The following is an 11978-nucleotide window of genomic DNA, read 5'->3' as shown; positions in this document are numbered from 1 at the left end:
GACCATGGCAAACTGGCTGCTTCCAGGGGTGGGGACAATCCTGTCCCATTCTGGAGAGTGGCGGGTTGGAGAGGCTGCTTTGAGCTGAACTCCCCACTCCCGACCCCATCCTTGCCCTGCCTTGGCTGGAACCGTGGTTTGCTCCCAGATCCAGACCCTCTCCCTGCAAATTCCCACCCAAGACAGTCGGGCAGGGTCCCCAAACACACCACACACACACAAAACAAGACAATGTTTTAATTGTAAAACTAACTCGAGGCAGGGGTGGGGGGGCCGAGGCTGTGCTGACCGGGCAGGAACCTGAGTCTTCAGGCAGTGGTTCTGCCCGGGCCACCCCGCAGGACAGGGACCATCTGTCCCCCAATAGAGGCAGGGGCTAGAGTGTTATAAAACGACAATATAAATAGACTTCTAGAAAAGAGGAGGCTGTCCAGGTGCAGTAGTCATTTGCTGCAGGGGCTGGAGAGGGTGGGGGGCCCTGACCCTGTCTTCCCATCCAGCCACAGAAAGGGGGTGCAGGGCTACGGGAAAAGGCCACTCTTCGGACATTCATGATCGACCCCCCCAATGGCTCAGGGGGAGAGGGGGCTGGGTGTCAGGCAAGGCGCCAGACGCCCCCTCGCAGGCTGGAGGACGGGGTGGCTGGATCTTTGCACACACGCACATGCACACTTGCACGCGTGCACACACACACACGTTCACCTCTTAGTGTTCTCTCCACCCCCAGCAACCCCCACTGCAGACTTCCAGTGACGGGAGGGCCGCTGTCCTCCTGGAGACAAGAACACAGGGGAGGGCCTGTCCCAGAGGGTGAGGGTCCTGGGAGCCTCACTTGCTCCCACGAGTCCCTGTGTTTTTCTAAAAGTCACGAGATCAAAACCGGAGTTCAGTAGTAGGGTCCCATCTACCCCCGGCAAGGAGGGCGGTGCCACACGGAGCATCTCCTGGGCTGGGAGGAGTGGGAGGCCTGGCCCCCTACTGGCCTCAGTGGGGCGGGGGTGACCCGGGGGGCTCTTTGGTCGAGGGGAAGGGCGCTGGGCCTCATCTGGTGCGGTTCTGGCGCATGAGGGGCACGATGCTGGCGGGCGGCCCTGCCTTGGCCAGGAATGGGTGCTTCAGCAGCTCGGCTGCCGTGGCCCGCTGCGCAGGGTCCCGCACCAGCAGGCGGTCCAGGAAGCCCTTCAGGGATGGTGACACCTGTCGAGGAGGAGGGGAGGGTCAGGGCCCCACTGATGGTTTGCTGTGGGGCCGCAGTTTCTGCCTCTGCCAAGTCGGCTGGCGGCATGTACCGTGCAGGAAGGAAGCGGGCAGAGGTCATGGGTGTCCAGAGCTTGGGGTGTAGACGGCACAGGGACAGCGATGGTGCCTGCGACGGCGCTTACTGTGTGGCCCCAGAGGAAGCGACACACTCTGGGGGCTCATGGACTCCCTATTTCCATGGCTTAGCAAGGAAATGGAAGCAACTGGGCGCCAGAGGTGCCCCCTTCTCTCCTGGTGAGTCCTCCACTAGGGAGGTCCCGGCCCTGTCCTCCACTTCTAAGTGTGCGAATCTCTCTAGGGCCGCCGGGCAGAGCCCAGGGCAACAGTGAGGGTGCGAGGGGGACCTGTGGCTCTGCTGCCTCTGTTGCCCTGGCCCCACAGACGGGATCTGCACAGACACGTGAGGCCTGGGGGTGGGGGGCCCAGCACACAGTAAGCACCATCCCAGGCGCCATCACCGTCCCCATCCCGTCTACAGCCCCTGCTCCGGCTGGCGCACAGTTTCCCAGCCAGGGAGGGGCCTACCTTGTGCAGGTTCTTCAGTCGGGGCGGCAGGTTGTCCCGAATCATCTTCATGGCTTTGAGGGGTGGCTCGTTGAAGTAGGGGGGCTCTCCGTCCACCATCTCAATCACCATTATCCCCAGCGACCAGATGTCCACCTGGGGCAGGGGAAGGGAAGCAGGACTGAGCTGTTGGGGGATGGTGGGTCCCGGGGAGGCCGTAGGGAGGGACCGCCCGAACGCTGTCTCTGCCTCTGGCTCCCGGAGTCCTTGGCCCAGAACTCCCTCTTGGACACCCAGCCAGCAGTCCACGCACCAGGGAGCCCCTGAAGTGAGCTGCCCAACCCGCACCCACCCCTCTTCTTTCTGTCAACTGCCCCCAGGTCCCCTCCCTCCCTCAGTCCAGGTGGCATTCAGTGGTGGGTTCAGGACCCAGGTAGCCTCATCACCACAGTGGAGACACAGTGATTGGTTCAGAAACAGGCACAGGACCCAGCCTGGGTCAATCAGAGCCAACCTGGGAACTTTACCCAAAACACCCAGGGAAAGAGGGGATCCCGCAGGCAGGAGACACTTCCCAGAGCTGCCAAGGCCAGCTCTGCTCCCACAAGGGGAAAGCCAGCCTGTGATGACAACACTCAGAAATCAGAGCCAAGGCCGGGCAAGGTGGCTCACACCTGTAATCCCAGCACTTTGGGAGGCCAAGGTGGGCAGATCACCTGAGGTCAGGAGTTCGAGACCCGCCTGGTCAACATGGTGAAACCTCATCTCTACTAATACAAAAATTAGCTGGGCATGGTGGCCGGCGCCTGTAATCCCAGCTTCTCAGGAGGCTGAGGCAGGAGAATCGCTTGAAGCCGGGAGGCGGAGGTTGCAGTGAGCTGAGATTGCGCCACTGCACTCCAGCCTGTGCGACAGAGCGAGACGCCATTTCAAACAAACAAACAAACAAACAAACAAATGAATGAATACATGTATGCCTGCAGTACCTCCTCATCCAGAGCACCATTCCTGGCAATCACTCCCAGACTGGGCCCCACCTCCCGCCAGCACTGCAGCTGGAAAATGGCAGCCTATGCTGTCCACAGCGGGACAGCCTCACCACCCTGGGGCTCACCTCTGGCCCGTAGGGAAGGCGGGAGATGAGCTCTGGGGCCATCCAGTAAGGCGTGCCGACCAGCGACTTCCTTCGGGGCACTTCCTTGCTCACCTGGGCACAGAACCCGAAGTCTGACAGCTTCACCTGGGGCAGGGCAGAGGCAGTGGGGTCAGAGGAGCTGGCACTACAGGAAAGGAAGCAGGGAGGTCCGCCTGCATCATTCCTTGCCTTCAGACACGATGTGCCGCCCAGAGGACAGAGCTGGGGCCCAGAGCCAGACCAATGGGAAGCTCCACCACTGCCTGGTGGGGGTCCTCAGGCGAGTCACCTCCCCCAGGATCCCCTCATTTCCCTTCCTGACAGCCTCTGGGGCTTTTGGCGGCAGTGGCCTGAGTACTACAGATAGCAGAGGCTGGGCTGGAGCTGGGAACAGGGGTGGCCCCAAAAGCCTGTGCCCTGGGGCCTTGCTGCCCTTGAGCAAGTCTTCAGTTCGGCTGGAGAGGAAGGCAGCCCCGCACTGGGGCCGTGAGGGGACACAGCCTGCCTTTGCGACAACCAGGCCCTCCACACCTCAGGAACTGTGGGCCCCTGTCCAAGTTCTCAGGATCTCTATGGGTCTTCCTGCCTCCAGAAAACATCCCCACAACCGTGTGTGGACAATCTCAGGTGGCCCACAGATGTCGCCAACGCACATCTGTAGACATCCGGAGCTTTCCACAGACTGTCGGTGACACAGAGCTCTCTCTGCCTCTGCCTGGACTGACTGGTGGGGCTTAATCTTCCTTGGGGGAAGGAATGGAGTCATCCACTTCTGCAAGCATTTCATTCAAGTCGAGGGCCCTCTCTCACAGGAAATCACGTCCACCCAGCGTTATAATTGCCATGGCCTCAGATTCGGAACCTCAGTCCAAAGTATGGAAGACAGGGCTGGGGTCCACGGCCCGCCCCGGGTGCTGGGCAGGGAGCAGCTTTTCAGTGGAGAAGCCTGTGGTGCGGGCTGTGCTGTCTGCCCAGATCCCTGTCCCTGGGCCCAGCGTTCTGTGCTGATGGCACAGCCTCCGCCAGCCTCTGCCCTCGCACTGCATACAGTCCCCACGGAGCTGGAGCCTGACTCCGTGCTGCTCCACAATGGAGAGACGAGCTTCCAAGGCTCCTCAATCACAGACCTGGGGGTCGGAGCTCACCTACCCTTAAAGGGGATGGGGAGAGGCGGGGAAGCCCCACAGCCAGAACCCCACCACCCCTGCGCCCCGCCGCCCGTCCCCTCACCCTGCCATCATGGGTCAGCAGGATCGAGTCGCTCTTGATGTCCCGGTGGATGACGCCCTGGGCGTGCAGCACTGACAGGGCCTGCAGCACTGCCAGGCACACGGCCGCAATCTGCTCCTCGTTCATCCTGTGGGGTGGGGTTGGGGTGAGCAGCCAGGTGGGCAGCACCCCGGGGGCCAAGGGGGATGCAGTCCTGCCTTGGGATGGGAGGACTCTGAGACCACTCGACCCCACTCTGGAGCGGGAGGAATGGAAGACAAGGCCCCATCCCGGAGGCCCGAAGCACAGCTGGTTTGGAGATGTGGCCCCACCCCAAGCGGTCTGGAGGGGACCTGGTTGTGTCACAGGAGGGGTCTGAGGCCCCCGCAGTACCTGGTGTGGGTGACGATGTCGGTGAGGGCGCCTCCTTCCAGGAACTCCATGACCACCCAGAGCTCGTCCCCCACCAGGTAGCTGTTGTACATCTCCACCACATTCTCGTGCTGGTAGTCCCTCATGATCACCACCTGTGCAGGGGCTGCATCAGCGGTGGGGGGAGGCGGGAGGGCTGCCAGGCCTGCCTCACACCCAGCCAGCGCCACTCCCCTGGTTCCCCCTGCAGGTCCACATCGAGCTTGTGCTCACTGGGGTCACCTGGACTGCCCTCCCCTACTGCCACAGCCACGTGGGCCTCAGAGCCAGCTTGAAGCCCATGCCTCCCTTCTGGGGGTGCGCCCCCCTGGGCACACGCCCGTCTCAGGTCAGTCCTGGGCTGGTGCTGGCGGGGGAAGTGGGAAGACAGCGTTCAAGCACAGAGCTGAGACCCAGACAAGCAGGTGTGGGGCAAGGATGAGAGAAGAGGCGTGTCTCTGGGGGTGGATGAGGAACTCAGGCAAGGAGCTCCTGGTGCAGCCAGGCGCTGTGATGCGCAACGGGGCCAAGAGGGGCCTCACACACCCGGCAAAGGGGCCTGGGCTTCCTACTGTCAGGGCACTGTGGGGCGCTGCCAGGGTCTCTAAGGAGGGACGGGAATGGGGTGGCCTGAACGCGAAACATCCTCTTGGTCATTGTGTGGGCTGTGCGAGGGGACGCCCAGGAGCTGAGGCCGGGGCGGGGCACAGGGAACCCAGGAGGGGCAGGTCTGGAGGACACTGTACCCTGGAGCCTGGGTGGGCTTCAGTGGGTGCGAAGGGCCTGGAAGACACTGGGTGAGGGGTCAGTGGGCCGAGGAACCCTGGGTCTGGGGCTCAGGGACAGAGATGTGGGTGAGGGTGCTGTGAGGACAGAGGCAGGGACCAGCTGGGGCGGAGGAGATGACCTGGGGAGCGAGAGGAGTGAGGGGAGGAGAGGAGCCTGGCCCAGCATAGAGGAGGGCAGGGAGAGGAGGGAGGGCAGGGTGGGAGGACCGGCAGGGCGGCAGGGCGGCACGGCAGCAGCGCCCGCACCTCGTTGAAGAGCAGCTCGCGCCTCTGCTGCTTGCGCAGGTCCATCTTCTTGACGGCCACAAGCTTGCCCGAGCTGCGCACGGTGGCGATGCACACAATGCCCGTGGAGCCCTCGCCAATCTTGATGAAGTTGTCCAGGTAGGAGCGGGGGTCACCTGGGTCCACCACCAGCTGCAGGGCAGCCCGGAACTGCTCATGGGATACTCGCTGCGGCTCCCGCTGTGGTGAGCGGGGGCCAGGGGGCCCGGGCACGGCAGGGGTGGCAGGGGCGGCAGGGGCGGCTGGGGTGCGGGCTGCAGGGGCCAGCTGGGGCTCCGAGGCGTGGGGGCCCAGCACTCCAGGGCTGGGGGCACCTCGGGCTCGGGTGGGAGGCCGGGAGGAGGAGGAGGAGGACTGGGGGACGGCCAGGCCCCCCGCTGATGGCCCGTTGGGGGCCACGTCATGAGGCTCCCCCTGAAACAGAAGAGAGAGGCAGCTGTCAGTGGTGGGTTCCAGGGGCCAGCTCTGCTCCCTAAGCAGGAGAGAGACCCAGCGATGGGACAGACACATGGGTGGTCAGGATGAGATGCATGGTGGCAGGGTGGGGCTGGAAGGTGGGGACGGAGGAGCAACGGGCAGGGGACAGCGGGGCCCTGGGGCGGGGGATGGGTTACCTGGGCACCCCGGGATGGGTGGTCCGTGTCAGCCCTCGGGTAGGTGTTAAAGGGCCGGCCAGCTGCCAATTTCGCCCCACTGGCCAGACCAGCAGGCTGGGGGGTGCCGACGTCAGGCCCGGAGAGGGGGCGTTTGTCCCGGGAGGACTCCTGGGGCCCCCCTGAGCCCCCCCTGGAAGACTTGGGCCTCTTCTCTGGCCCCACCCGTCGCCTGTCACCACTGCCGCCACCCGCCTCGCTTTGACTGGCGATCCGGCCTTGGCTGCCCGCCTTCCCCGGGCCCCCTCTGGCCGTGGTGGCCGGCTCCTCCGGCATCCCATTTTCCTGGCGGGCACGGGCGGGCGGCGGCGGGCTGTCTCTCCGCAGGGAGTTGGAGCGTGTCACCGACATGTTCTCAAACTCATCCAGCAGCAGCGTGAGGGCCCCATCCTTGGCACCTTTGCTGCCCCGCACGATGGTCTGGGGTCCCAGTCAATGGTGGGTGGGGGCCCGGCAAGGAGTGGGGCACACAGGACGTGCATCCGACACACAGGGACAGGACAGCACGACACACACAGAGACAAGACAGAGACGCAATGAAGAGATGCCATGGAGTGACAATGGCATGGGCGGTGCGGCCCCTCCCCTCCCTGGGGACGCAGCTGCAGGGGCCGGAGGAGTGATCGCCATGGCCAGGCTGCTGCCCCCCGGGCTGGGTGGCACCCTGGGGAGACACCCTTTGTTTTTCTCCTGTTCCCCACACTGGCAGAATAGTCCTGCCCTGTGGGGCTGGGGGAGGGAGGACAGAAGCCAACCCATCCCATAATCAGCCCCGAGGGCTGCAAATGACAGCGAGCTGGGGCCTGGCCTGGCACTCCCTCCCCTGTACGCGCCAGTGTTCCTTAGCCCCAAAACCACACTCTGCTCCTGTGAACCACAAGGGGTGGGGGACAGGGAGGGTCAGAAAGGCCTGGTCCCAAAGCAGAGGGCAAGGGGGTCCCAGGAGCCGGGTGGCAAATACAAACGCAGGTGGGGATCAGGCAGAGCGTCCAGTGTGTCCCCAAGTCACCCTGTCCCCACCCTCTCTGGTCTGAGTCGTGTCCTGCAGGGCCCCTCTGCCCCTGCCCCATTTCCAGGCACACGGGTGTCTCCCCGCCACGCCCCCGCCCAGGGCCGCTGCTGGCTGCTCCCTCTGCCTAGAACAGCAGCTCTCAGGGTCACCGTGCCTCCCTCCCTCCACTCCTTCAGGTCTTCGCTCAAAACTCAGCTTCTCAGTGAGGCTTCCGCTGGCCGCCCGTCATCTAAAATGCCAGCCCCTGCCCTGCCTGCATTCTACCCAGAGCTCCTGACAGCAACTGATATAGAGCACGCAGGCATCTGCTGCTCCCGGCTCTGCCCAGTGCACGCTCTGGGCAGGGATTGTTTTTTCCTGTCTGCTTCAGGTCCTGCTACATCTCAGCACCTAGACCAGCATCTGGCACACAACAGGGGCTCCGTGAACTTTTGCTAAACCACGGAGTCAGTGAGGCGGCTGTGCAGAGGCCACGGTGAGCTGAGAACATGGGCCCTGCTGACAGGGACCCTGCCCAGGGTTGCCAGATATCCTCCAGCCGGAGGCCTGCCTCTAATGTGCAGAAAACACTGACCCCACAAAACCCGTGGTCTGCTGCTGCCCTGTCTCTCCTGGCTGTGGCTGTCTGCCTGGAGCCGGGCCTTGCCCAGGGGCCCCAAGAAAGCAAGGCGGACACAAGCACCGTGAGCACCTGCTCTTAGAACAGGGAATTGAGGCTAGGAGAGGTGGCTCACGCCTATAATCCCAGTACCTCGAGACCAAGGATCACCTGAGGTCAGGAGTTTGAGACGAGCCTGGCCAACATACCGAAAACCCATCTCTACTGAAAATACAAAAACTAGCTGGGCATGGTGGTGGGCACCTGTAATCCCAGCTACTCGGGAGGAAAATCACTTGAGGCAAGAAAGTCTCTTGAACCCAGGAGGCGGAGGTTGTAGCCAGCCAAGATGGCGCCATAGCACTCCAACTGGGGAGACAGAGCAGGAAGGTGTCTCAAAACAAAAACAAACAAACAAACAAAAAAACACAGGGGGTTGAGAGGGCCCTGGGAGGCCTGAGGCCTGGACAAGGGCAGCAAACAGGGCCCCAGGACAGTGCCGGCCACCAGGCCCTGTGTGTGAATTCAGGTGTCCTGCCTCCTGGTGGGACAGTCACAGGCAGGCCTCACATCTGGCGAGCCAGGCAGGGCGTGGAGCTGAGACGGGTTGGGTGTGGCCCGCGGCCCAGAAAAGCCAGTACCCCGCCTGCGGAGGCCACTGCCACTCGGGTCCAGCTGGTCTGTCACCAGATGCCAGAAACGGCCTCGGAAGTGGTCTGTCACTTTTTCAGTGGTGGCAAAGAAGTCGAAGCATTCAAAAGCATCCTGTGTGGGCCACACGGACTCCTCAGTGGGCCACCACACTGAGGCTGCACTTGTGTCTACAGCCAACTTGTGGGCCTTGGGGCTCCTCCCCGCCAGGCCGGGCTGGGCACTGGGAAGGGTTCTCTACCCCGCTGGAAGCAAACCTGGCCGAGCTCCCCTTGGCCTGCGGCCCCTCCCGGTCCCCACTGACCACGGGAGAGAGTCCAGGCTCCAAGGCTGGCTTTCGAGGCTCAGCAGGGACTCAGGCCAGGCCAGCCTCATGCGAGGCCACACCCAGACACCAGCTCCACAACTCTCACCATTTCACATGGAGGCAGGAGAGGGGTTAAGAGCATGGGCCTTGGAAACAGACACTGGTTCAAATCCCAACCTTGCCATTTTGCTCTAGATGGCAGGAAAAAAAAAAAACGAAAACCAAAAAGCCCGTGTTTCACAGGACTGATTTCCCCCACTGAAGCCCGGCTACCCCAGCGTCTGCTGGAATTCCTCCTCCTCAGCTCTGGGCTCCGCCTCGGTGTCCCCTCCTCCCAGAAGCTTGCCTGGAGCCCTGGTCTGGGTCAGGTGCCTCCTCCGGGCTTCCCCATCCAAGTCCTGACCACTTGGGGCTGTCACCCTCTGGGAATGGGTCTGTCTCCCACTGCCATGAGCTCTGGAAAGGCTCAAGGGTGCGATGGAGTGTGGTCTGGGGCACAGCAGCATGGCCCCCGGGGTATGAGTGTCCGGGAGACAGCAGAGCTTGGAGGCTGGTGTGGGGGCTGTCAGATGGGCCATGGGGGGCTCAGGTTGGGGAGGCATGGGTTCTCATTGGAGCCAGTGGGTGGAGGGTGAAAGGACAGCGTTGGGCCCAGGATCAGGGTTGAAGGCTGGGGTGTGTCTCTGTTGCCATGTCAGTGAGGAGGTGTCAGTCATAGGGTCGAGTGTGGGGTTGAGGGCTGGGGTCACTCGGGGGTGGGGGTGGGCTGGGGGAGGTGGTGGTGGGTGCCGCATACCTTGGGGGCCCCGGGCTGGATGGAGGTGATGCAGGCGGGGTCGATGAGGGGCTTTGGCCGGCGGGCTGACTCCTCGATCAGGCTCTGCCACTGGCGGGGCAGCCCCGTGAACTTCTGCTCGTGCTGGTCAAAGCCCGTGTGTACGCGGTGCTCGAAGTTGGACGGCGCGGAGATCTCCACCCGCTTCTTCCTCTTCCCAAACATGATTCCGGGGGGCTCGGTGCGGCCTGCGGGAGGGAATCGTGGTGGGTGAGTGAGAGCCTGCCTGTGTCTCTTCCTCCTCTGCCCCTGCCCTGTCCCTTCCAATCTCATCTTCCACCGGAACCAAGGGGAGGCAGGAGCCTCCTTCCGGGCCTCCCTGCTCACCCCTGCCCCCATCTGTGTGGCACACACAGCCAGAGGGCATCCGTGAGCACCTGAGCCGCCATGTCCCTCTGCTCAGAACTTTCCTGCCGCTCTGTCTCCCACGGGCCCACAAGGCCCATCACCTCTCTGTTCTCACCCCCTGGAGACCTCAGGGCCTTTGCACAGGCTGGCCCCCCTGCCAGGAGCTCACTTCCCAGTGTCCGCACAGGGCTCCCCGTCTCCTCCTTCAGTTCTCAGAGCAGCAGTGACTCTTTTCCTGACCACCCCAAGGCAAGCAGCCCCGTGTCCCGCTGTCCCCGCTCTACATCACCGTCACAGCCCGGAAATCCTGTCTGTTGTTCCGTCTTAGGTTCACGAGTGCAGCATCCACACCACTCCGCTAGAATGTCAGTGCTACCTTCTGGCCAGGTCTCATGTGCCCCGCTTCCCCACATCCCCCGCTATGCCTGGTACACGGTGTGTACTCGATGGACGGTCACTGCTGGCCTGGCCACAGCCACTGCCGCTGGTCCGGCCCTGAGTCTGGGCTGGGGACGCACACACCGTTGGACAGTGCCTCAGCACACGGTTACTGAGCCCCTGGGGTAAGAGGGCACCCAGGCAGCCTTGCCACGACACTCCCCTATCTTTAGGATCTGTGGTCTTCAGTCCAGCCCTTGCCATAGTAACAAGCACAGAGCAAACGCCCGACCAAAGCCACTTTAAAAAACAAAGGGGCTGAGGGGGAGACACGCTGATGGCAGCATCTCATAGACCGCCTGAAGAAAGATGGGAAGGGGAGCCAGGAGGCCAGAGTTGAACTCTCCACCACATGCTGCCGTGACCTGGGGCAGGTGACAACCTCTCTGTGCTGTGGATGAACCCCCACAGGGCTGCTGCGAGGGGTCATGGGTGACTGGGAGCCAAGAGCTTGGTGCAGGGCTGGGCAAATGCGGGGGGCCTGTCGGTGGGGGCCACTGTGATGGCCGGGGCGGCTCCCACAGTGTCTGTGGGAGGAGGGGCTCAGTTCCTGCTCCCCCCGAAGGCTCCACCCCAGCTGTCCCAGGCCTGGGCCCTGGAGTCGCACACACCTGGTCTGATGCTGGTGGGACAGAAGTGCCCTCAGGCAGGTGACCACTCCTCTAGAGGCTTCGGGTTACTCATCTGCAAAATGAGAGGAATGCATCCGTTCACTCATTCACTCATTCATTTAGGAATAACTCAGCAATGGGCCTCCTCTGTGGCCACCGCAGCGGCCCAGACAGCCTTTGACCTCACGGGAAGTTCGCGTGGGGCAGACAGACCTGTCCCCATGCAGCAGCAGCCCAGGGTGCTCAGGGCTGAGGGATGGGAGCATGGGACCCAGCCCGGAAGGATGGCGGGGTGGGCAGTAGGGAGGCTTCCCGGAAGAGGGGAACAGTTGAGACCAGAGGACGGGGGGACACGCAGGTGGAGTTTCTGTTCTGTCTTGTTCCCAGCTGGCTCCCCAGAGCCAGGCACAGTGCGCAGCCCAGAGAGTCCTGTGGCCCTAGTGAGAGGACAGAGGACGCGCAGATGCAAGTGGCCCCTCCACACCTGCTTCTCCGCCCAGCTCAGGCTGCCTTCATGGGAGCAGCCAGGAAAGGTGAGGCCCTGGCCCAGAGCTAGGACCATCAATGGAAGCCAGCCAGGGGAACCGGTTTGGCGGCGGGAACCCCGTGGGAGGCGGGTGGGGACCCGGCAGTCAACCTGTCTCAACTGGTCCCAAGAGGCCAGCGGGTGGTCAGAGGCGGCCTGGCCAAGGCTCCCAGGGTTGGCCCAGTTTCCCTGCTTGCCCTGGGGCCCAGGATACAGGGTGGGCCGGGGGCCTCCTCTGTGTCTGCCCAGCCCCTTCTCCGAGCCCATTGCTGGCGCCCTGGGTGCTGCCCAGCCCTCCCTCGTGGCCTTCCAGCCCGGCCCATCCCTGGTGGCCCTGACCTACTCTCTCGCAGCTCTCTAGGCCCAGCTCCTGGGGTCATCTACATACCCAGCAGTCCCCATCTCCC

The 11978-nt window shown here is 63.2% G+C and overlaps 1 protein-coding gene across 3 annotated transcripts; it reads right to left on the bottom strand.

The window, feature by feature from the left end:
* Window positions 1-219: 219 nt before the first annotated feature.
* On the bottom strand, window positions 220-11122 carry PAK4 (p21 protein (Cdc42/Rac)-activated kinase 4). Of its 3 annotated transcripts, XM_011952417.1 has the most exons (10): window positions 11046-11122; window positions 10519-10733; window positions 9610-9836; window positions 6207-6665; window positions 5554-6006; window positions 4502-4635; window positions 4130-4256; window positions 2879-3004; window positions 1786-1920; window positions 220-1197 (listed from the first exon to the last, which is right to left on the bottom strand). In XM_011952417.1, the coding sequence occupies exons 3-10, from the start codon at window positions 9811-9813 to the stop codon at window positions 1042-1044; spliced, it is 1794 nt and encodes a 597-aa protein (XP_011807807.1). In that variant the 5' UTR covers window positions 9814-9836; window positions 10519-10733; window positions 11046-11122; the 3' UTR covers window positions 220-1041. The 3 variants fall into 3 exon arrangements, with proteins under 3 accessions (XP_011807807.1, XP_011807806.1, XP_011807808.1); XM_011952416.1 differs by lacking the exon at window positions 10519-10733; XM_011952418.1 differs by lacking the exons at window positions 6207-6665; window positions 10519-10733.
* Window positions 11123-11978: the final 856 nt, after the last annotated feature.

This window comes from Colobus angolensis, unplaced genomic scaffold (genome assembly GCF_000951035.1).
Source record: "Colobus angolensis palliatus isolate OR3802 unplaced genomic scaffold, Cang.pa_1.0 Scaffold34, whole genome shotgun sequence".
In the NCBI taxonomy this organism is placed as follows: Eukaryota; Metazoa; Chordata; class Mammalia; order Primates; family Cercopithecidae; genus Colobus; species Colobus angolensis.
The sequence above is the reverse complement of the archived record's forward strand: the minus strand, read 5'-3'. Positions and strand labels throughout refer to the sequence as shown.